This window comes from Nematolebias whitei, chromosome 7 (assembly GCF_014905685.2).
Source record: "Nematolebias whitei isolate Nwh7 chromosome 7, NemWhi1, whole genome shotgun sequence".
Lineage (NCBI taxonomy): Eukaryota > Metazoa > Chordata > Actinopteri > Cyprinodontiformes > Rivulidae > Nematolebias > Nematolebias whitei.
The window spans coordinates 14641319-14665971 of record NC_056504.1 but is presented as its reverse complement, the minus strand read 5'-3'; the positions used below and the strand labels follow the sequence as shown (position 1 = coordinate 14665971).

Here is a 24653-nt window from a genome sequence, read left to right as displayed (position 1 = left end):
GGTAGTAATTCCACCAAGGCGCTGGACTCACCATCAGAAATCCAAGATTCCGTGACAAACAGAAAATCCAACTCCTCATCTTTAATAAAGTCATTGAGGACAAACGTCTTGTTGGAAACAGACCTTGGGTTGATTAAACACATCCTGATAGGGTCCAACGCAGACACAGCCGTGGAGGGAGAAGCGCGCGCCAGCGGGCGCAGGTTAAGAAGAACAGCTCCTCCAGGTCTGCTGGTGCGGCGCACAGGTAAACAACTCCAGGTTGTAAGGATGGTATTATTTGCTGTTTGTGTCTGTTTTCTCGTCAGTTTAATTGGTGTCACCTTTGTCTCGTCACAGCTGTTGTAATCACGTCTTGTCTTGTCCTTGTATATAAGCCTCCTGTCCTGTGTTGTTCCTTTGTCGGTTCGTCGTTGGGTATTGCCTGTCCTGTCCTGCCTGTGTGATCTTGTTCTTGAGTCCATGTAAGTTTTGCTGCCATGTCAGCCTTTTGATTTATTATTATTATTATTATTAAAAGTATTTTTATTTTATACATCTGCCTCTTGAGTCCTGCCTGCGCAACTGGGTTCTCCTGTTCTAATCTGCCTTGAAAACCCTGACACAGGTGTTTACATGGGCTGAGCGCACGGGCAGCTGGCCAGCAGCCGAACCCCGAGAGCACCACGGGTCAGAGAGGAGAGGATCAGATCCAGAGCGAGTCCTGGTAGAATAATCCACACTTTGCCTCAGTTTCACCAAAATCCCTGCACGCTTCCCACAACGTCTGCAATGTTTCCTCCATGGAGAAAGGCCAGGGTCACGCAGAAGGAATGCAGGAATCTCAGACAGGACCGGTAGAGGAGAGTGCTGACCGCTGTACAAAAACTCCTGTTGGATTTCATATTTTTATACCTTTTATTATTTCCTATCAAGCATTCAAATGTCATGTTATACAAAGGGTGTGTGTGTCTTTCTTCCAGGGTTGCACTATATTTATAGAAAATGCTTACTAATTCTAACTAGTTTACCTTTACATATAATCTTATATTAGCTAATGATATTTTACAAGTTCACATTTGATATATTACAAGCAATCAAATCATGCCAGATAGCAGACGGATTAACATAAATAAAGCTAGAACACATTTCTTTAATTTAGACTTAATATAGTTTGACTAAATAAAATCCCTCAGGTTCTCTCTTAATAATAACCATTAACATTTAATCATTGTTGAATACAGGGTCGGTTTAGCTGAAAGGACACAGGGTTAATTGTCACAGTAAGCTACAACAGCAACTAAACTAAAAAGTATAAAAAGGGATCAAGTAAGAACACGCAAACATGAGTTAGATAATAATTAATAGTTATTAATTATAATTAATAGTTATTAATTATTCCTAGAAATAAACAACTTTAACTCAAATCATTTGGTATCACTAAGGTATAATCACGTTAAACAAACGGCTAAAACGAACAATTTCAGTGTGCCATAAACTTTTAACTAACGTCCTTCAGGGGGCGGGCTAAACCAGTAACCATGGCAACTGAAGGGATAAACCAATCAGAAGAGCTAGCTTTTCCCTGCTTTTATAAAAGCCAGAAATGACACACGCTCATCGGGCATTTCCGGGGAAGACCAGACCGAGACGGTTCGTTCTTTAATGCTCCAAATATATGCATATATTTCTGTAATGTAATTGTTTGTCTCTGAATATCTGTAACCCCTGTTTGTCAAATAAATCTTTTATACCGAAGGCGATGTCTCAGCTGTTTTGAACACGACGTGGTAACCAGCCACGACACTCCGCAGGCATATCAGCAAATGTACGGAGCTCCAAAAGTGCCCGACGATCATACTGAAAATATGACTCGGCACACTGCACAAACCATTGTAAAAATAACAAAAATACAATACAAGCAGAGAGCGAGAGACGGGCAGCCCTACACACAGGCGCCATCTTGGAAAAAAAAAAAATAATAATAATAATTGTACTAATACTTGTAGCCCCCCGACTTGATGCCTGTGTATTAGAGTTTTCCCCAGTAGATGAGAGGGTGGCTTCCCTTCGTGTGGGAGGATGGGCTCTGACTGTTGTCTGTGCCTATGCACTGAACGGCAGTTCGGAGTATCCGGCCTTCTTGGAGTCCTTGCCAGGGGTGCTGGAAAGTGCGCCAGCTAGGGACTTCTTTATTCTGCTGGGGGACTTAAATGCCCATGTGGGTAATGATTGTGTGACCTGGAGGGGTGTGATTGGGAGGAATGGCCTCTCTGATCTGAACCAGAGCAGTGTTCTGTTGTTGGACTTCTGTGCTAGTCATGGTTTATCCATCACAAACACCATGTTCAAACATAAGGGTGTCCATAAGTATATTTGGCACCAGGACGCCCTAGGTCGTAGATTGATGATAGACTTCATAGTCGTGTCATCTGATTTGCGGTCGTTTGTTTTGGATACTCAGGTGAAGAGAGGAGCTGAGCTGTCAACTGATCAGCACCTGGTAGTGAGTTGGATCAGATGGCGGGGGAAGAAGCCAGACAGACCTGGTAGACCCAAACGTGTACTGAGGGTTTGCTGAGAACACCTGGCAGAAGAACCTCTCAGAAAGATCTTCAACTTGCACCTCCGGGAGAGCTTCAACTGCATCCCAGCTGAGGTGGGGGACATTGAGTCTGAGTGGGTCATGTTCCGCACCTCACTTGTTGAGGTAGCTGCCTTGAGCTGTGGCCGCAAGGTTGTCAGTGCTTCTCGTGGTGGCCATACACGAACTCGGTGGTGGACATCCCGGGTTAAGGAGGCTGTCAAGCTAAAGAAGGAGTCCTATCGGGCCTTGTTGACCAGTGGTACTCCGAAAGCAGCTGAGGAGTACCGGAGGGCCAAGTGGTCCGCAGCCTTGGCTTTTTCTGAGGCAAAAGCTCGGATGTGGGAGGAGTTTGGTGAGACCTTGGATAACGACTCTCGGTCGGCTCCGAGGAGATTCTAACAAACCATCAGATGGCTGAGGAGGGGAAAACAGCACTTTACTAACACTGTATTCAATGAAGGTGGGGTGCTGTTGAATTCAAAAAGTGATGTTGTTGGGAGGTGGAAGGAATACTTCTTGGACCTTCTCAATCCCACCAGCACATCTTCCATGGAGAAAGCTGAGTCGGGGGACTTTGGGGTTGATCCATACATAACTGTGGCTGAGGTCGCCAAGGTAGTTAAAAAACTCTGAGGTGGTACGGCTCCGGGAGTGGATGAGATTCACCCTGATTTCCTTAAGGCTTTGGATGTTGTGAGGCTGTCTTGGTTTACGCGCCTTTGCAATGTTGCGTGGACATCGGGGGCAGTACCATTGGGTTGGCCAAGTGGGGTGGTGGTTCCCCTTTTCAAAAAGGGGGACCGGAGGGTGTGCTCCAATTATAGGGGCTTTACTCTCCTTAGCCTCCCTGGTAAGGTCTATTCAGTGGTATTGGAGAAGCGAGTCCGATCGTTGGTTGAACCTCAGATCCAAGAGGAACAATGTGGGTTCCGTCCAGGTCGTGAAACACTAGATCAGCTCTTTACCCTCACTAGGGGCAACTGTGGCTGAGTGGTTAGAGCAGTCGTCCTCCAATTCGAGAGTTGGGGGTTCGGATCCACCAGCAGTCACATGTTGAATTGTCCCTGGGCAAGACACTGAACCTCTCATAGCCTCTGATGTGTGTCCCATCACTGTATGAATGTGATCTAAAGCACTGATTAGTCTCATTAGAATGATTTGTTCCATTAGCTTTGTAGAGATCTAGTAGAGTGCTGTATGAATCGGTAAATGAGGACACAGATTGTAGTGCAAAGCGCTTTGAGTATCTTGAAATAAGATAGAAAGGCGCTATATAAGTACAGTCCGTTTACCATTTAGGGTCCTCGAGGGGTCATGGGAGTTTGTCCATCCTGTCTACATGTGTTTTGTGGATTTGGAGAAGGCATTCGACCGTGTTCCTTGGGGTACACTGTGGGGGGTGCTCCTTGAGTATGGGATGGGGGCCCTTTGCTACGGGCTGTTCAGTCCCTATACAAGTGGTGTGATAGCTTGGTTCGCATTGCCGGCAGTAAGTCAGACCCCTTGAGGGTGGGAGTTGGACTCTGGCAGGGCTGCCTGTTGTCACCGATTCTGTTCATAACTTTTATGGATAGAATTTCTCAGTGCAGCCAGTGGGCGGAGAGTTTTTGGTTCAGTGGCCTCAGGATTCCATCTCTGCTCTTTGCAGATGATGTTGTCCTGCTGGCGTCATCGTGCCGTGATCTTCAGCTCTCACTGGAGCGGTTCGCAGCCAAGTGTGAAGCGACTGGGATGTGAATCAGCACCTCCAAATCTGAGACCATGGTCCTCAACCAGAAAATGGTGGATTGCTCTCTCAAGATCGAGGGTGAGGGTCTGGCTCAAGTGGAGGAGTTCAAGTATCTTGGGGTTTTGTTCATGAGTGAAGGAAGAATGGAGCGTGAGATTGACAAACGGATTGGTGCAGCATCTGCAGTATTGCAGACTCTGTAATGGTCCGTTGTGGTGAAGAGAGAGCTGAGCTGTCAAGCAAAACTCTCTTTCCAATGGCCGGTCTACGTTCCTACCCTCACCTATGGTCACGAGCTCTGGGTAGTGACCGAAATAACGAGATTGCGCATACAGGCGGTTTAAATTAATTTCCTCTGCAGGGTAGCTGGACTCTCCCTTAGAGATAGGGTGAGAAGTTCGGTTATCTGGGAGAGACTCGGAGTAGAACCACTGCTCCTCAACATTGAAAGGATCTAGTTGAGGTGGTTTGGGTATCTGGTACGGATGTCCCCTGGTGCCTCCCTAGGGAGGTGCTTTGGGCATGTCCAACTGGGGGAAGACCCAGGACACGCTGGAGAGACTATGTCTCTCGGCTGGCCTGGGAATGCCTTGGAATCTTCCCAGAAGAGCTGGAAGAGGTGGCTGTGGAAAGAGATGTCTGGGCTTCCCTGTTCAAGTTGCTGCCCTGTGACTTGACTTCAGAACAAGTGGAAGTTAATGGATGGATGGATGAATTGAGTGTAGTTTAACCAGTTTTTGAGGAATGGAACCATAAGTGTTGACCAGGTTCAGTCACAGCAGAGCTACCTTGAAATGTTTCTAAACTGTATGAAGTTCCTGGTGTTTTCCTCCTTTGACATTCTAGTTTGGAGAACATCGGTTACCAAAGGACGGTAAATCTTACACAGGTTTCTGTTCCTCACCTGAGAGTTTGTAGTTTGCAGTGTGGACTCTTCAGTCCATCAGATAAAACCTTCACTCCAGAATTCCACAGGTTGTTGTTCCTCAGATCTAGGTATCTAAGACTGGACGATACAGAGCTGAGTACCATAGACAGAGCTCTACAGTTTCTCTTAGAAAGGTTACAGTCACTCAACCTATAAAGACAATGGCAAGAAAACAAATAAGTTCAACTATTCAGAAAATAACAATTGACTATCAACAAATTCTTGTTTATTTTAAATGACCTAAATATGAAGTGTGTAAAATCCTAGCTATAATAGACAGAAATCCAGTAGAACCAGGGTTAAAAAGTTAATCTTACACAGGTCTCTGATCCTCACCTGAGAGTTTGCAGTTTGCAGTGTGGACTCATCAGTCCATCAGATAAAAGCTTCACTCCAGAATCCCCCAGATTGTTGTTGCTCAGATCCAGGTATGTAAGACTGGAGGATACAGAGCTGAGTATTACAGACAGAGCTCCACAGCTTCTCTCAGCGAGGTTACAGTCACTCAATCTATAAAGACAATGGTAAGAAAACAAATAAGTTCAACTATTCAGAAAATAACAATTGACTATCAACAAATTATTGCTTACACTGATTGTTGGGTTGCTCTTTTGTCTTCTTGTGTTTATACTGTATATTGTCAACTAAATTGAGGCATTTCACCTGTGAGAAGATTAGCAAAGGTTGTATGATGTGTGAAGTTGGGTGGCAGGTGTGCTTGGGGTCTTAGATATGCAGATTCCCAGCATCATAAACTAGTTTTGGATAAATGGAATGGCATCTTACTGGCAACAAAGGAGCAGGAGCTTCTGTATGAGGTTGATTTTTACCAACTGGATATTATTGTGCTCACTTTCATTGTATTGCCTTTGCTGTGAAACTCAGCTACTGGAGAGGGGCTGGACACTCTCCTGCTTCAGAGTTGCACAAGGAGAGGTGCTGGGTGAGTTTGGGATACTCACAAGATCTCAGCAAAGCACCTCAGTGTTGGAATTTTCCCTGTTCAACAAGATGGTTATATGTGTGGCTCTAAAGTGCAAGAGGGATCTCCTGATGCATGCTCAATAATCCAGGTAGAAAAATCTAAAAAAAGTTAAATCTGGTCCTCTGGACATTCAAAAAAACAAAACAAAGCAAAACAACAAAAAAATGTAGAAACGTTTCGTCTCTCATCCGAGAGACTTCCTCAGTCTGAGGTGCTGTATTCAGCTCAGTCTCTTAAATAGCACCGTCTCAGGATGGATCAACCAGTTTTGCTGCTGACAACCAAAACCAGCTGATCACATGCTCAAGAAGGACCATCAGCCTAACAATGGATCATTAGCACACTGATGGCTGTTTACTATTCACAGAGGGCTGAGTGATACTAGCAATCACAGCATTGTAAGAGGGGGACAATTGAACATGTAGGCCTCCACCCCTGTTTAATGATGGACAATTTATTTTCACAAAGTTGGCCTCCTTTACTCCTCTCTCAAACCATCGTTCCTCTCTATCCAGGATGTGCACATCTTCATCCCTGAAAGAGTGACCGCTGGCCTGGAGATAAGTGTAGACCGCAGAGTCCTGGCCTGATGATGTTGATCTTCTGTGCTGGGCCATCCTTTTGGCCAGTGGCTGTTTTGTTTCCCCGATGTAAGACTGATCACAGCCCTCCTGACACTGAACAGCATACACAACATTGCTCTGTTTGTGCCGGGGGACTGGATCTTTGGGATGAACCAGTCTTTGCCGTAATGTATTTTGGGGTTTAAAAGCCACTGGGACATTATGTTTAGAAAATAAACGTCTCAGTTTCTCTGATACTCCCTCAACATATGGAATGACCACTGGTCTGGGTCTGGGTTCCTCCTTTTCACCTGTTGGCTGACTGGAGTCCTGTTTGGGTTTCTTCTCTGCTTTCAGGAAGGCCCAGTTAGGATATCCACATTGCTCTAGACCCTGTCTTGTGTGGGATTTCTCCTTCTGCCTGGCTCCTGAGCTAGTGGGGACGCTGTCTGCTCTGTCATCAGGAGTCATCAGGACTCTGTATCAGTGTCAGGAGGGCTGTGATCAGTCTTACATCGGGGAAACAAAACAGCCACTGGCCAAAAGGATGGCCCAGCACAGATCAACATCATCAGGCCAGGACTCTGCGGTCTACACTCATCTCCAGGCCAGCGGTCACTCTTTCAGGGATGAAGATGTGCACATCCTGGATAGAGAGGAACGATGGTTTGAGAGAGGAGTAAAGGAGGCCATCTTTGTGAAAATAAATCGTCCATCGTTAAACAGGGGTGGAGGCCTACGTGTTCAATTGTCCCACTCTTACAATGCTGTGATTGCTAGTATCACTCAGCCCTCTGTGAATAGTAAACAGCCATCAGTGTGCTAATGATCCATTGTTAGGCTGATGGTCCTTCTTGAGCATGTGATCAGCTGGTTTTGGTTGTCAGCAGCAAAACTGGTTGATCCACTCTGAGAAGGTGCTATTTAAGAGACTGAGCTGAATACAGCACCTCAGACTGAGGAAGTCTCTTGGATGAGAGACGAAACGTTTCTACATTTTTTTGTTGTTTTGATTTGTTTTGTTTTTTTGAATGTCCAGAGGACCAGATTTAACTTTTTTAGATGCAAGAGGGGTGTTTCTGATTTGTTTGTGCTGGTTCATCAAACAGCAGTTCAGATTACTGTTTCCTTGAAGTCCACGAGTGGTGTTCTGAAAGAGGTGCCATATGCATACCTGCCAACCATTTCAATTTGGGCAGGACAGTCCTGGAACTTGATCTCCCGCCCCTGTCCTGTCCTGCCTCCTACATAAAGAGGGACAGGCTACCCAAATGCTTCACACAGTGCTGGATTGGTATATTTGTGAATGAAAATTTTGCTACCATGCCATGTCTGTGTGGAAAAAGGGATAGATACATGCATTTATAAAACCATATCTGGTAAAACCCAACTTTAATTCTGTTCATTACTCAACATTTGTAGCATCATTCGGATGTTCTGCTCCAGCAGTTATATTAACTTATGTATTTCTAAGGCACTTCCTTAGACAATTCATCATTTCAGGTTTCTGCTGCTAATGAATGGAACCATCCATCCATCCATTATCTTTACCCGCTTATTCCATTTTGGGTCACGGGGGTCGCTGGTGCCCATGTCCAGCAATCACTGTGTGAGGGTCGGGGTACACCCTGGATGGGTCGCAAGTCCATCACAGGGCCACATAGAGACAAACGAGACAAACAACCATTCACTCTCTCATTCACACCTAGGGACAATTTAGAGTTACCAATCAGCCTAACATGCATGTTTTTGGTCTGTGGGAGGAAACCGGAGCACCTGGAGAAAACCCACGCATGCACGGAGAGAACATGCAAACTCCACCCAGAAAGGCCCCCGGACCGGGGTTTGAACCAAGGACCTGCTCGCTGAGAGGCAGCAGCTCTACCAGTTGCGCCACCGTGCTGCCCATGAATGGAACCACTGACCGTAAAACTTGTTTCTTTTTTTCATATTTTCAAAGCATTACTTCATGACCATTGCACATGCTTTTATCAATTTGCTCTTCAGTCTTTGTTGTTTTTTTCTTGTACCATGAAACTATTCTAGCTCTTTGACTGCTATTCATACCCATGGTCTGTACAATTTTATGTTTGGCTGTCAGATGTTAATATGTTTTCCTTCTTCTGTCCTACCACTTGTGTACTTGTTGCCTCTTAGCTAGGTTGTCATTGAAAAGGAGAATTTGTTCTCAACTGAATAATCTGGATAAATAAAGATAAAAAATAAATAAATAAATAAAAAGGGGAGCCATGTGGTGGGCCTCCTGCAACAGTGGGAGTGAGATATAAGTATAATACAACGTAATAATAATGTATAATATAATAAGCATATATTGAATGTAAAGTGCAACTTCTCAGCTTTCAGAAACCGTTGAAATTTTTTTAATAGCTTTTTGATTATGGAAGCAAAACTTGTGAGTGAGATGATTTCAAAGCGGCTAATGAGAAGGACTTTTAGTTGTCCACAAGGACAACTTGGCAAACAGTTCAACAACTCTGTGGCATAATCTGTTCTTTTGTCTGTTTTCTTTGTGTTTCTATTGTCTTTATTTTATTTTGTGATCCTTGTGTTGTTACTCTGTTCCCTGCCATTCTTCACCCACTTTTCAGCCTGTCTCTCCAGCCACTCATCCCTCACACCAGTTGCCAATCAGTAATCATCCCAGGTGCACTCGTTTCTCACTCTACCGCTGTCTTATTTAAACCTCCCTTGTTCACCACGAAGATGTCCGCTCATTGTTCTGTACAGCTACAAATGTCCCAGTCCTCCTCAGTCTGCCTTGTTCTTGTTCGCCCTGTGATTTGTCCTGTCGAGTTCCTGATCTGTGTAAGTTTTGCTGCCACATCAGCTTTTTGTATTTATTGTTTAATAAATTCCTTTTTGTTTAACTCCTGCTCTCCTTGTCTGCTTGCATTTGGATCTAAACTACGAGGATTGCGATAGAATGAGGGGACGCGACCCAGACCCACAGGAAGTTTGCTCTTTGTGGAGCTCACATAAAGAATATTTGGATACCATGGCCACACCCTGTGATCCTTCAAGACTTTGTGGAGCTATTTCTCCAGTTGCTAGGACTGGCCAATGTACCAGGGATGTATGAAATGTTTGAGGATGCATGAACAAAGAGACAGGCTTTGCACTCTCTTCTCCTGCTGCCTGCTACTCTGCCCCCTGGCCATCTTTTAGTCTCTCCTCCGAGTCTGTGAGAATGGTTCCACCTACAGACCTGCGTCCATGCTTCTCAGTGGGTGTTGAGGATGACATCTCACCTCCATGTTGCTAAGTGGGTATCAAGGACGACAACCCACCTTCTTGTCTTCCTCCTCACCATCACCGCAAGAGGGGCTGACAACAAAACCAAGCCGGGTCCACTGAAAGCCAAGACCTCTCTCTGCCTGAATTGGCCATGCCACAAGAGGCACCAGCACCCCATCAGCCAAGTCCTGCTCAGCCAAGTCCTGGCCAGTCAACGGAACAGCAAAGTCCTGTTCAGCAGTGGAAACAGCCAAGCCTGCCTTCCTGTGTCTCTTCAGTGGTTCCTGACTCTTCAGAGGTCCCTGAGTCTTCAGCAGTCCCCAAATCTTCAATAGTCCCCGAGTTTTCAGCGGTCCCAGAGTCTTCAGCAGTCATAGTCTTCAGCGATCCCAAAGTCTTCAGTGGTCCCATGCCTCCTGAGGTCTTCATGCCCCCTGAGGTCCTCATGTCTCCCGAGGTCCTCACATCTCCAGAGGTCCTCAGGTCCCCCAAGGTCCTCACATTTATGGCTCCTGCAGTTCCTGAAGCGGCTACGCCTCCTGTAGTCCCTGAAGTGGCTATGCCCCCTGAAGTCCTTGAAGTGGCTATGCCCCATGCAATCTCTGAAGTGGCTATTCCTCCTGCAGCCATGGAGGTCTCCATGACAGCTGCAGCCACCAAGGTCTCTACAACAGCTGCAGCCACCGAGGTCTCTACATCAGCTACAGCCACCAGGGTCTCTATGCCAGTTGCAGCCTCCATGGTGTGTACACCAGATGTAGCCTCCATGGTCTCCATGTCTGCTATAGATCTTCTGGCCATTATGCCTGCTACAGATCTTGTGGTCCCTATGCCTACTATAGATATTTTGGTTCCTACGCCTGCTGCAAATCTTCAGGTCCTTATGCCTGCTGCAGATTTTTTGGTCCCTATACCTACTGCAGATCTTTGGGTCCCTACACCTGCTACAGATCTTCTGGTCCCTATGCCTGCTGTAGATCATCTGGTCTCTTCACCTACTGCAGTCCCCTACTCTCTTCACCTGCAGCAGCCCTCGTGGACTCTTTGCCTGTTGCAGCCTCTCTAATTTCTTTGCCTGCTTCAGCCCCCCTGGTCTCTTTGCCTGCTGCACCCTTCACCCATTGCAGCCTACCTGGTTTCTTTGCCTACTGCAGCCTCCCTGGTTTCTTCACCTGCTACAGCCACCCTGGGCTTTTTGCCTGTTGCAACCCCCCTGCTCTCTTTGTCTGCTACAGATTCCCTGATCTCTTCACCTGCTGCAGATCCCATAGTCTCTGCCTTCTGTAGATCCCTTAGTCCCCTGACCTGTGTCAGAGCCCCTGGTCCCATCGCCTTTGTCATATCCACTGGTCCCATCTCCTATGTCAGATCTGCTGGTCCCACTGTGTGTGTCAGATCTGTTGGTCCTATCTACAGCTACATACCCCTCATCTGACTCACTAGCTACAGGCCCCTCCTTTAATTCACCAGCTGCAGACCCCTCATCTGATGCACCAGCTGCAGATCCCTTGTCTGACTCACCTGCTGCAGACCCTTGTCTGACTCCTTGCCTTCTACTGAAGTCTCCACCTCTGGTTCCTTGTGTCTACTACAGCCTCCACTTCTGGTCCATTGCCATCTGCCACTGCAGCCACCCACTCATCTCTGCTTCAACTTCAGCCATAACATCGCTCATCACTCATCACTGGATCAACTTCTGCTGCCACTCCTATCATCAATGGTCTGACTTCTGATGCTACTCCCATAATCACTGGTTCAACTTCTGCTGTCACATCAATTATCTCTGCCTCCCCTGTGGTATCTTCATCTGTGACTGCAGCCTCTCCTGTGGCCTCTTTGCCTCTCGTCTGCTTGATTCTGAGAGGGTCCAAGTGAATGCCTGTCACCCATGATGGATAATAATAATAATAATATAATAATCATCATTTTAATTAAAAAGTGCCTTTCATGACACCCAAGGACACTTTACAGTAAGAACAAAGATCAACAGGAATAAATTACATAAAGAATATAAAATACATAAAGAATATAAAATGCATAAAGAATATAAAATACATACAGCAAAGTTAAGGATAAGCGAGTCTAAAGAGATGTGTTTTCAAAGCAGTCTTGAATATAGAAAGAGAGGTGGTGTTTCTTAAGTCAGGGGGTAGAGAGTTCCAGAGATGAGGAGCAGAGCAGGTGAAGGCCCTGCTCCCCATGGTGGCGAGGCGGGCAGAGGGTACATGGAGGTGTAGTAAAGAGGAGGATCTGAGAGAGTGAGAGGGGATGGAGATGTGTAAGAGGTCAGATAGGTACGGAGGGTCAAGGTTGTGGATAGCTTTGAAAGTGAGAAGAAGAATTTTGAAGACGATGCGTGATTTAACCGGGAGCCAGATGGTCTCTGAACCATCCGCCTGAACTCTTTCCTCACTCTGTACGGTCTCCAAGCTGTGCGCCTGATCTCTTACCTTGCTATGGGTGGTTTATGGGCCTTCCGCCTGAACTCTGGCCTTGCTTTGGATGGTCTTTGGGTTGTCCGCCTGAACGCTGGCTTCATTCTGGATGGTCGTCGAGCCATCCAACTGAACTCTCACCCAACTTTGAATGTTGCCTGGGTTGTTTGTAGAAACTTGTGTTTTTCCCAGGTCAGATCCTATTGGTTTTTGATATTTGCACTTTTCCTTGGTGTCTTCCATCTTAGTGCTTCTCCCCTCCACCCACCCAGTCTGTTTCTTGTGTCTGGTTTTTGGGGACGTCAGGAGCCGTCCCTTGATGGGACGTACTGACATAATCTATCCTTTTGTCTGTTTTCTTTACATTTCTATAGTCTCAATTTCCTTTTCTGATTCTTGTGTTGTTACTCTGTTCCCTGCCATTCTTCACCCACTCTTCAGCCGGTCTCCCCAGCCAGTCGTCAGTTACACCAGTTGCCAGTTACACCAGTTGCCAATCGATAATCATCCTAGTTGCACTCATTACGTCAGTTACACCAGTTGCCAGTTACACCAGTTGCCAATCGATAATCATCCTAGTTGCACTCATTACTCTCATTACTCATCACTCTACAGCTGTCTTATTTAAACCTCTCCCATTCACCACAAAGATGTCCGCTCATTGTTTTGTACAGCTACAGATGTCCTGGTCCTCCTCAGTCTGTCTTGTTCTTGTTTGCCCTGTGATCTGTCCTGTTGAGTTCTTGATCTGTATACATTTTGCTGCCATGTTAGCTTTATGTTTTTGTTGTTTAATAAATTCCTTTTTATTTACCTCCTGCTCTCCTTGCCCGTTTGCATTTTGGTTTAAACTACAAGGATCACAATACTCTGTAAATAAACTCAGGCCACATCTCAGGCTTTGTTTGGTTTTGGTGGGGAACTGCTGACCTGCACAGTGGATACTGACATTGAATGTTGAACTATCATTGAAAGACACACTTTGAAAATTGCTCTAATTCAGTTACCATTACCACCCTTGAGAACTCATGCCAAGGCAAGTCCATTACTTTGCCATATGTCAGCGAAGTAAACAATTTCCTAGTGGCAGCATGCCAGGAGTAGATAAAGTTTGTGGGGATGTCATGGTTGACATGCCTTTTCAATGTCACATGGGACAACACCTGCAAATGGTACAACACCTGCAAATTTAGAAGACTGTGGTGATGGTTCCTATTTAAAAAAAATGTGGACCTGAGAGTGTGCTCCAATAATCAAGGGCTCACACTTCTTATTTTCGAGGATACAATTCAATTTAATTCAGTTTATTTATATAGCACCAAGTCACAACAGAAGTAATCTCAGGGCACTGAACAGAAACATTCACATATATATAAAAATAGGTTAACACTATTTAACTGAGGAGCAGACTGCTTTGAATTTAACTCCATTGCTGAGCTCTCATCTTGAGCAAACACAAAGGCAACAGTGGAAAGGAAAAACTCCCTCATTAAGAAGAAACCTTTAGTAGAACCAGGCTCAGGACAAGCGGCCATCTGCTTTGACAGGCTGGATTTGAGATGAACACGTAGGAGGAACAAATACACAATGACAAGTAGAGAATCACGTTAAGACAGAAATAGTATCAAATGAAAACTATTCAATATTTACTATTCATTTAAGGAAATGAGGCCAGTTTGTCCTCTAGTAGTCTAAACCTATAGCAGCATAACAAGCCAACCCTAATTATAGAATTTATCAAAAAGGAAAGTCTTAAGCCCAGTCTTAAAACTGGACAATGTGTCAGCCTTACGGAAGTTGGTTCCAAAGAGAAGAGCCTGATAACTGAAAGATCTTCCTCCAAATCTGCTTTTGGAAATTCTAGGAACTGCTAGTAAGCTTGCAGTTTGAGAGCGAAGTGCTCTGTTAGGGAAATATGGAACACTAAGGGTGCAGTCACACCAGCCCTGTTTAGTCTGCTTTAATCAAACTTTAGCTCGTTTGCCTAGGAAGTCCGGTTTGTTTGGGGAGTTGTGAATGTGCCATCGAACTCTGTCATGGAACAAAAAGGCAAACTCTGGCCCGGGCTAAAACCTAGGTCTCGGTCCGGTAGAAGAAAAAAAAAAGGAAGGACCTCTTGTCATAGTTGGGGGTCAGATCCTACACCCCGATCCCAGTCGCCTCCGGCTCTGGGCTTGGCGCTACAGGGCCGGGCATTACCTTCTCAGCGTATAACGGGGAGGCCGCACATACAATGAATAATGCCAGGGCCCCTTCCACACGACTGGTGTACACACATAAGTGGAATGTCTTCAGCAATTGGTGTCGTGCCAGACACGAGGACCCTGTACACTGTCCTCTTTCTTTTATTCTTACTTTCCTTCAGGCGCTACTTTCTCAGGGCCGGTCTCCATCCACCCTGAAAGTTTACGTTGCTGCCATTTCTTTCTGGCATACGATGGTGGGTGGGGAGACAGTAGGTCATAACAAGGATGTGTCCTTGTTGCTGAGAGGAGCCCGACATCTGCGCCCCCCCCCCCCCCCCACACACACACACACATGCCTCGTTGTGCCTGTGTGTGACCTCTCTCTGGTCCTTGCTGCCCTGCTGTCTGCTTCATTTGAGCCCTTGGTGGACGTGAGCCTTGAGTGCTTGTCTAAGAAGACCGTGTTTCTCCTGGCCATGGTTTCGGCCAAATGAGGAGGTGAACTACATGCGGTGTCTGTTCACGAGCACTGTTGCCGTTGGAACCCGGCTGGTTCGGGTGTTACACTCTGGCCTAACATAGTGCTCCTCCCTAAGGTGGCCTCATCTGCGACCCACTCCCTGCCTCTCCAGATTGCTCGCTTTGATGCAGACGGTGCTGACGAGCCTCTCTGCCCTGTTTGGACACTGGAAGCGTACATCAGATGGACAGCTTCTCTGCGGCAGTGTGATAATATGTTCATTTGCTATGCAGGGGCTCGCAAAGGGTAGGTCCTTTCGAAGCAGCACCTTGCGTGCTAGATTGTGGATGTCGTAGAACAGGCGTACATTCTGCAGGGCCACCAGCCACCTGTAGGGGTACGATGCCATTCTACCAGGAGCATTAGCATGTCATGGGCTGCTATGAATGGGGTCACTCTGGAGGTGATATGTGCAGCAGCCTCCTGGTCATCCCCAAATACCTTTGCAAGGTTCTACAGGGTCAACATGGCTGCCTTTCACCCGTTGGAGGGGATCCTATCACAGCACCCATCTTTGTCTCAGTAAAATGGGCATTAGGAATGTGCGGTATGGCATAAAATTCATATCACGATATGTATTGTGAAGGGTAGCGATAACGATATATATCGCAATATGTTTTGGGTATAAAACTTAATAGGAATTTTTAAAAAAGCATATGGTGTCCTTTTGCTATCACATATTTAGAATTTAAAAAATTCCACTACTAGGTCCAGAGAGTTTTTAAATAATAAACAAATCAAGTATTAGGCTTCTTGCTTGTAGTGCAAAACAGTGCAACATATATAAAATGTAGTTTTAGCCATATGTTTTAAACAAAAGAATATGTTGTTAACTTAACAGTTTCCAGTCTTCTCACTTAAGAAATGAACAGCAACAGAGCAGCATTTTACACTGAAACACTTCACCCTCCAAACCTCTAGTTGGCGACTCCTTCTGCTTTAATGGAGAGCTTACACAAAATGAGTCTGTGGCTTTGACCAGAGGGTCTCGCAGTAAAATCACACAACACAGCGTTCTTTTCACAGATCAGATTGCAGGTTTCTCTAAAGCTGACCAATGCTTACTTTAACTGTCAATGGAACAAAAACAAAAAACTTTCGACGGAACACAGCGTTTTGCGCATGCGTCCAAATACGGCAACACTATGGCAAGCCGGCTGTAGTTAGCTTGTAGCTTCGCTACTTAGCCCTCGAAAAAAAGACTTCAATGCCACTTGCGCACAGTTTTCAACTCAAAAAAGTAACGATTAAATCTGACAACTCTGATTTTACACTTGAACACCACTTACACACAGTTTTCAACAAAAAAAAGTAATGATTAAACTGACAACTTTAATTTTACATCAGACACAGCATTTCTGCGGTTAGCCGGTAGAAGTCAGATCTCTATCGTAGGCTAAATTTCTATCGTTTCTACCATATACCGTTTATATCGCGCATTCCTAGTGGGCATACTTAATTTGTTTCTTCTTGTGGGTGTGATTCCTCAGGAATCTGTTGGCAATCATCATCCAGTGCTTTAAGCACCACCTCTGGCAGTCAGTAGGGATGAAACAGAATGAAAGTTACGGCTGTAACTATGGTTCTATGAATCCCGGAAGACCGCCAGAGTGCTCGGTCCCTCGGAATCATCGCATTTCGCGAGAAGATTAAGGGACTGGGCTACCGTAGTCACATGCTCACATGCTTATATGGACTCACCGGTGTCCCGGGGGTCACACGTGACTATGTTGGCACAAAATATTCAACCTGCACATATGCAAGAATGATCATTCAGTGCTTTAAGCACCGCCTCTGGCGGTCATCCGGGATTCATAGAACCGTAGTTACAGCTGTAACTTTCAGTATGATCTCTCCTACTAACTCCAGTTAAGACTCTTGCAGCAGTATTTTGGATCAATTGAAGATGTTTTAAAGAAGTATTTGGACACCCAGATAATAAACCATTGCAATAGTCCAGTCTAGATGTGACAAATACATGGAACAATTTTTCTGCATCATTTTTAGATAAGATGTTTTTCTAATTTTAGCGATATTATGCAGGTGGAAGAAGGCAGTTCTAGTAACATTTTTAATGTGGGGTATAAAAGACGTCCTGATCAAAAATAACACCAAGATTTAGAATTGGAGGCCAGATTAATGCCATCTAAGGAGGGCGAAAGACTGAAAAATGTATTCCTAAGGTGCTCAGGTCCAAAAACCAAAACCTCAGTCTTGTCTGTGTTCAATAGAAGAAAATGAAGGGTCATCCATGTTTTTATGTCTTTAAGACATGCTTGTAGTCTAAGTAACTGATTGATTCATTGGTTTTAATGGACAAATATAATTGTGTGTCATCAGCATAACAATGAAAATTTATCCTATGCTGTTTAATAACTTTACCTAATGGAAGCATATATAAAGTAAAGAGTATTGGCCCTCTTTCTTGAATTGACACCTTATCGTGGTGGGGGAGTTTGTGCGCCTGAATGATCCTAGGAGCTATGCTGTTGGGGGCAATGATAATTGCCCCTGGTAAGGTCTCCCAAGGCAGATTAGTCCTAGGTGACAGGCCAGACAAAGAGCAATTCAGAAGATTTTTATGAACCAAACAAAATAAGGAACTCAGTGTCCCTTACCTGGATTTGGGTTACCGGGGCCCCACCCTGGAGCCAGGCCTGGGGGTGGGGCTTGTCAGCAAGCGCCTAGTGACCAGGTCTCTACCCATGGGGCCCGGTTGGGCTGAACCCAAAGGAGCATCATGGGTTTGGCTTCCTGTGGACCCACCACCTGCAGGAGGGGCCATAAAATCAGGTGCATGATGCTATGGGCAGTGGCCAAAGGCAGGGTCCTTGGCGCTCTGACCCTGGCTTACCAAAGCTGGCTCTTGGGACATGGAATGTAACCTCTCTGGCAAGGAAGGAGCCTGAGCTTGTGCACGAGGGTTGAGAGGTACTGACTACTGTAGATATAGTTGGGCTCACCTCGATGTACAACATGGGCTCTGGAACCGATCTCCTTGAGAGGGGCTGGACTATATTCCACTCTGGAGTTGCCCATGGTGAGAGGTGTCGAGCTGGTGTGGGTGTACTTGTAGCCTTCTGACTTGGTGCCTGTGTGTTGGAATTTTCCCTAGTAGATGAGAGGGTGGCTTCCCTTCATCTTCGGGTGGGGGGAGGGGCTCTGACTGTTGTTTGTGCCTATGCGCCGAACTGCAATTCAGAGTATCCAGCCTTCTTGGAGTCCTTAGCAGGAGTGCTGGAAAGTGCGCCAGCTGAGAATTCCTTTATTCTGCTAGGGGACTTCAATGTCCATGCGGGTAATGGCAGTGTGACCTGGAGGGGCGTGATTGAGAGGAATGGCCTCTCTGATTTTAACCTGAGCGGTGTTCTGTTGTTAGACTCCTGTGCTAGTCATAGATTGTCCAGTACAAACACCATGTTCGAACATAAGGGTGTCCATAAGCGCACTTCGCACCAGGATGCCCTAGGTCATAGATCAATGATTGACTTCATAGTCATGTCATCTGATTTGCGGCTGTTTGTTTTGGACACTCAGGTGAAGAGAGGAGCTGAATTGTTAACTGATCACCACCTGGTAGTTGGATCAGATGGCAGGGGAAGATGCCAGACAGACCCACTAGACCCAAACGTGTACTGAGGGTTTGCTGGGAAAGCCTGGCAGAAGAACCCGTCAAAGAGATCTTCATCTCACACCTCTGGGAGAGCTTTAACCACATCCCAGCTGAGATGGGGGACATTGAGTCTGAGTGGGCCATGTTCCGCACCTCACTTGTTGAGGTAGCTGCCATAAGCTGTGGCCGCAAGGTTGTCGGTGCTTCTCACGGTGGCCATCCACGAACTCGGTGGTGGACACCCTAGAAATGAGGATCTCATGGTCGATGGTGTCGAAGGCGGCTGTGAGGTTCAATAGGACAAGCAGCACAGAATCACCAGTATCTGTGGATCTGAAGATGTCGTTAAAGACCTTCAGCAGGGCAGTTTCAGTGCTATGGAGAGCCAGATTGGAATAGCTCTAAGATGGTGTGACCTTCCAGGAAGCACTTCAACTGGGACTCGACTATTTTCTCCAGTACTTTAGAAACAAATGGGAGTTTGGAGACAGGCTGGAAGTTGGACACGACTGAGGGGTCGAGGTTTGTTTTTTTCAGGAGAGGCTGGACAGCAGCATGTTTAAAGGATTTTGGCACCACGCCAGTGGATAAACTACTGTTTACTATATCAAGAATGGACGGACCTAGAGTGGGAAAAACATCCTTTAGTAGTCGAGGGGGGACCACATCAAAGGGGGAACCAGAAGGTTTCAAGCTGCACATGACCTGCTCTAGAGAAGATAGAGTGATGGGTTCAAAATGGTCAAATGGAACTACAGAGTGAGATGGGATGGATGGGTCATGAGTTGGAAGGGAAATGAGAGTCCTGGTGGTCGCAATTTTTCCAAAAAGAAATGTAAGAAGTTGTCGCACAGCTCAGTCGAGGCTTCCAGAGGAGATGGTTCAATGAGGTGGAGAACAGAGTTTAGGGTGGAGAAGAGGACACATGGGTTGCAAGAGTTTGAGGTAATTATATCAGAGAAGTATTTGGATTTAGCAGCTTTCACTGCTTTCTGATAACGGCGCCAACTCTCTTTAAGTATTTGAAAAGAGACCTGCAGCCTGTCTTTCCTCCACTTTCGTTCCGCCCTTCTATATTGCTGCCTAACGGCCTTGGTGACGTCACTCAGCCAAGGTTCTGCTCTGAGTTTTGATTTTCTAGTTTTAACAGGTGCAACATGATCCAGAGTCTTTAAGCAGACAGAGTTGAACTGGGATGTCAGCTCCTCAGTGGTGGAGAGAAACACCGGGGGCTGAATTATCATTTCAGAGTTATAAACATCTGTGAAACGTGTGGCAGTGAAGTGGTTAATGGTCCGGGTGCTACGTGCAGGAATGCATGGCTTAGGAGTTAGATGGGGGAGGGTGAACTCAAAGTGGACTGGCATGTGGTCTGAAAAAACATTATCACCAATAACAAGATTATTAACAGTCACATCATGAGTTAAAACAAGGTCCAGTGTATGTCCACGCTCTTGGGTGGGACCCTTTACATGCTGAGTTAGATTAATTGAGTCCAATAAATCTAAAAAGTCCTTAACCAAGGGCTTCTCCTGACAGCACAAGTGCAAACTAAAGTCCCCAATAATGAAAACATGATTATATTTTGGTGTGATTTCAGCCAAGAAGTCAGAAAACTCATTTATGAAATCCTTAGATCGAGGTGGGCGGTAGACGAGTGCAAATAACGTCGGAGGTGAATGTCCGAGTTCAAAGACGCTCAGCTCAAAGCTGGCGCGGGAAACTGGGATGGGCAGTTGTTTACAGTCAAAAGTTGATTTGAATATTCTTAATAATCCACCACCGCGCCGGCCTGATGGCTGCGGTGCGCTAAAATACAGACAGTTCGGTGGCAATAATTTCGTCAAGGCGCTGGACTCACCCGGAGACATCCAAGTCTCTGTGATACAGAAAAAGTCCAACTCGAGCTCTTGAAAGTAGTCCCTGAGGATAAAAGTTTTATTGGTAACAGATCTTGCATGGATGGAACACATCCAGATACTGTCCAAAGTGGAGCTAGCAGCGGTCGAGCTAGCAGCGGTGGAGTTAGCGCGCACTAATGGCCGCAGGTTTTCAATAACAGCCCCTCCAGGTCGGCCCGAGCAGTGCACTGGCTGACAACTCCCGTTGGTTACCTGGTCCGGGCACGCGGGAAGCTGGAGATGGAGACCATGACCACCAGCTGAAGAGGAAGATGCAGTGTGCAGGGCTTTAATCTTCACCAGCTGACCAGCACGTTTTCCCCGGCGTCTGAAGCGATTTCTCCGGGCAGGCAGGTGAGGAGCGCAGCGAAGGTAAGCTGGCACGTCCGCCAGCAGCGGGGGAGGAGGGGGGGGGGGTCCAGAGGTACGCTGATAATGGTCTAAATAAGCGACATCATTGACAGAAAAACAAAGATCCAGAAGCTGTTGTCGGTCATACATGAGGAGTGAATTCATGCCACAGATAAAAAACGAACAAAACAGAAATAATCCGAACACCATCAGCAGAGGTGGATTGCAAGCCATGTACACAAGCGCCATCTTACCGGAAGTTATAGGGGCATTATAGGGGCATCACTCTTCTTAGCCTCCCTAGTAAGGTTTATTCAGGGGTACTGGAGAAGTGAGTCTGATCGTTGGTCGAACCTCAGATCCAGGAGGAACAATGTGGGTTCCGTCCTGGCCATGGAACACTGGATCAGCTCTTTGCCCTCACTAGGGTCCTTGAGGGGTCATGGGAGTTTGCCCATCCAGTCTACATGTGTTTTGTGGATTTGGAGAAGGCATTTGACCATGTTCCTCAGGATACACTGTGGGGGGTGCTCCGTAAGTATGGGATTGGAGGCCCATTGTTACGGGCTGTTCAGTCCCTATACAAGTGGTGCGAGAGTTTGGTTCGCATTGCCAGCAGTAAGTCAGACCCCTTCAGGGTGGGAGTTGGACTCTGCCAGGGCTGCCCGTTGTAACCAATTCTGTTCATAACTTTTATGGACAGAATTTCTCGGTGCAGCCAGCTTGCGAAGGGTTTCTGATTTGGTGGCCTCAGGATTCCATCTCTGCTCTTTGCAGATAATGTGTTCCTGTTGGCATCATCATGCCGTGATCTTCAGCTCTCACTGGAGCGGTTCCCAGCCGAGTGTGAAGCGGCTGGGATGAGAATCAGAACCTCCAAATCTGAGGCCATTGTCCTCAACCGGAAAAGGTTGGATTATTCTTTTCAGGTCGAGGGTGAGGCTCTGCCTCAAGTGGAGGAGTTAAAGTATCTCGGGGTTTTGTTCACGAGTGAGGGAAGAATGGAGCATGAAATTGACAGACAGATTGGTGCAGCATCTGCAGTATTGCAGACTCTGTATCGGTCCATTGAGGTGAAGAGAGAGCTGAGCTGTAAGGCAAAGCTCTCTGTTTACCTGTCGGTCTACATTCCTACCCTCAACTATGGCCACGAGCTATGGGTAGTGACAGAAAGAATAAGATCGCAGATACAGGCAGTTGAAATGAGTTTTCTCCGCAGGGTAGCTGAACTCTCCCTTAGCGATAAGATGAGAAGTTCAGTTATCCGGGAGAGACTTGGAGAAGAACCGCTACTCCTCCATGTCAAAAGGAGCCAGTTGAGGTGGTCTGGGTATCTGGTAAGAATGATCCCTGGGCGCCTCCCTAGGGAGGTGCTTCGGGCATGTCCAACTGGGAGGAGACCTTGGGGAAGACCCAGGACACGCTAGAGAGACTATGTCTCTTGGTTGGCCTGGGAATGCCTTGGAATCCTCCCAGAAGAGCTGGAAGAGGCGGCTGTGGAAAGAGATGACTGGGCCTCCCTGCTCAATCTGCTACCCCCACGACCCCGACTTTGCAATAAGCGGAATATAACGGATGGATGGAGTATTGGCCCAAACACTGAGCCCTGAGGAACTCCATGACTAACCTTGGTGTATGAAGAAGATTTATTATTTACATTTACAAAGTGGAATCTATCAGATAGATGTGATTTAAACCATTTTAGAGCTGTTCCTGGAATCCCAATATCATATTCAAGCCTCTGTAGTAAAATATTGTGATCAACTGTATCAAATGCAGCACTGAGGTCTAACAGTACCAGTATAGACACAAGTCCATTGTCTGAGGCCATGAGAATATCATATCATTACTAGTGCTGTTTCTGTGCTATGATGAGCTCTCAACCCTTTTTTTTAGTGTCCTTGGGTGTCATGAAAGGCGCTTTTTTAATAAAATGATTATTATTATTATAACCCTGACTGAAACTCTTCAGAGTATTTCTTTGAAGATGTTCATGCAACTGACCTGCAACTATTTTCTCTAGAATTTTTTAGATGAAAGTTAGGTTAGATATAGGTCTATAATTGGCCAGCATTTCTGAATCAAGGTCAGACTTCTTAAGTAAAGGTTTAATTACAGCAACCTTAAAGCACTGTAGTACGTAACCATTTATTAAAGACAAATTAAGCAGATCCAAGATGTGGTTATTAATTAAGGGAAATACCTCTTTAAATTATCTGGTTGGGATGGGATCTAGCAACATGTGGATGGTTTGGATGAAGCTATTATTTTTGACAATTCAGAGAGCTAAACAGGACAATAACAGTCCAAATATATATCAGGTTCTAGCGACATTTTTAAAGTTGTCTCATCTGACAGGGAACCAGAGGTGATAGGTGAAGGTTGGTTCGAATTTTTGAAAGAACAAGATCCTGAACACAAGCAGGTGGCAGGGCCGACTCTCGGAGCGAATCGGATGGTTCCTCCGGGACAAGCGACGTCAGCAGCAGCCCCCTGCTGCTCCCTCCCTCCTGCAGAGCATAGTGTCGGAACGAGGGGGGCTGAGCGAATGCTCAAACCCCCCCCCCCCCCCCCCCGGACATTTTTTTCGCATTGGCGACCACACCACTCCCAGCCGTTGGTGCCCTCCTCTGGAGCTGCACGGCATAATCCAGAAGGCGGCTGACATGAAGGGACTTTTTCCGTCCCTCTCCTTCCCCCGCCCAGATCGGATGATCTTGCGGGAAGGTTTCTGGGCTCCATTCCGGCTCGCCATCCTGATCCCATCTGGCCTCGTTTCCCAGCAGTGACGTCCTACTGGGACGAGGCCGCAGACGATCCTGGTAGAATAGGGTGCCAGTTCCCACATTCGCGCCCATCACCAGAGTCGAGGGGTTTCACAGAGCGGAAATTCCCTCGGTGCCCCCCTGGAGCCGAGCCTGGCGGAGGCTTTCAGAGCAAGATGTCCAGGTTGGACCAGCGTCCTGCGCCTCCGGGTAAGCATGACAGACGGTGACGTCGCTCTCCAACCAAGCTCACCAGTGTGCGTTCCAGGCGGCTGCAGCGAACAATACATTACGCTGCTGGCGTACAATGTTCAAGAGGCTGGAGGAGACGTAGCGCTCCCTCTGCAAGGCAGCTGACATCATCCTCAACCTGTGCGCCTCTTTTATTGTCTGCCGGTCTCGCATCGCAGCCAGAGGAAAGTTTTTTTTCCAGAGGTCCACCTGGCCCGTCACTCCACCTCCCTCAAGGAGGAGCTGCAGAAAGCCTTTTGTTGGAGGGCCCCCATCAACGACGGATGTGCTATTCGGGACCATTTTCAAGACGTTCCACAGCTGCAGGCGTCTCCCTGCTCCACTACGCCAGCCCCGCCCATCAGACATCAGCCTCTCATATCCCGGCAACCGGAGGTTCAGCGTTTCCCTGAGATTGCCAACAGGCAGCGCCCTAGGACAACAAACCGCAGAGGTCATGAGGGAGATGATTCAAAATGACGGTTTGCAGAGGATGTGTGTAAAGATGACACGAGTTTTTGGAATAAAACATAATTTAATGATGAAAGTGTCTGTTTTTTAGCCAGTCTGTCAGCTCGGATGACCTCACAGCGGCTCCTTCACACATCCTCCACACAAAACGAGC

General features: G+C 46.5%; 1 protein-coding gene across 1 annotated transcript in view; it reads right to left on the bottom strand.

Annotated features, from left to right (window-relative positions):
• The window catches only part of LOC119411740 (NLR family CARD domain-containing protein 3-like), a 44754-nt gene that overhangs the window by 5989 nt on the left and 14112 nt on the right, over positions 1-24653 (bottom strand). Inside the window, 1 exon segment of the mRNA XM_037678666.1 lies at positions 5200-5373. Coding sequence (XP_037534594.1) covers positions 5200-5373 — 174 coding nt within the window.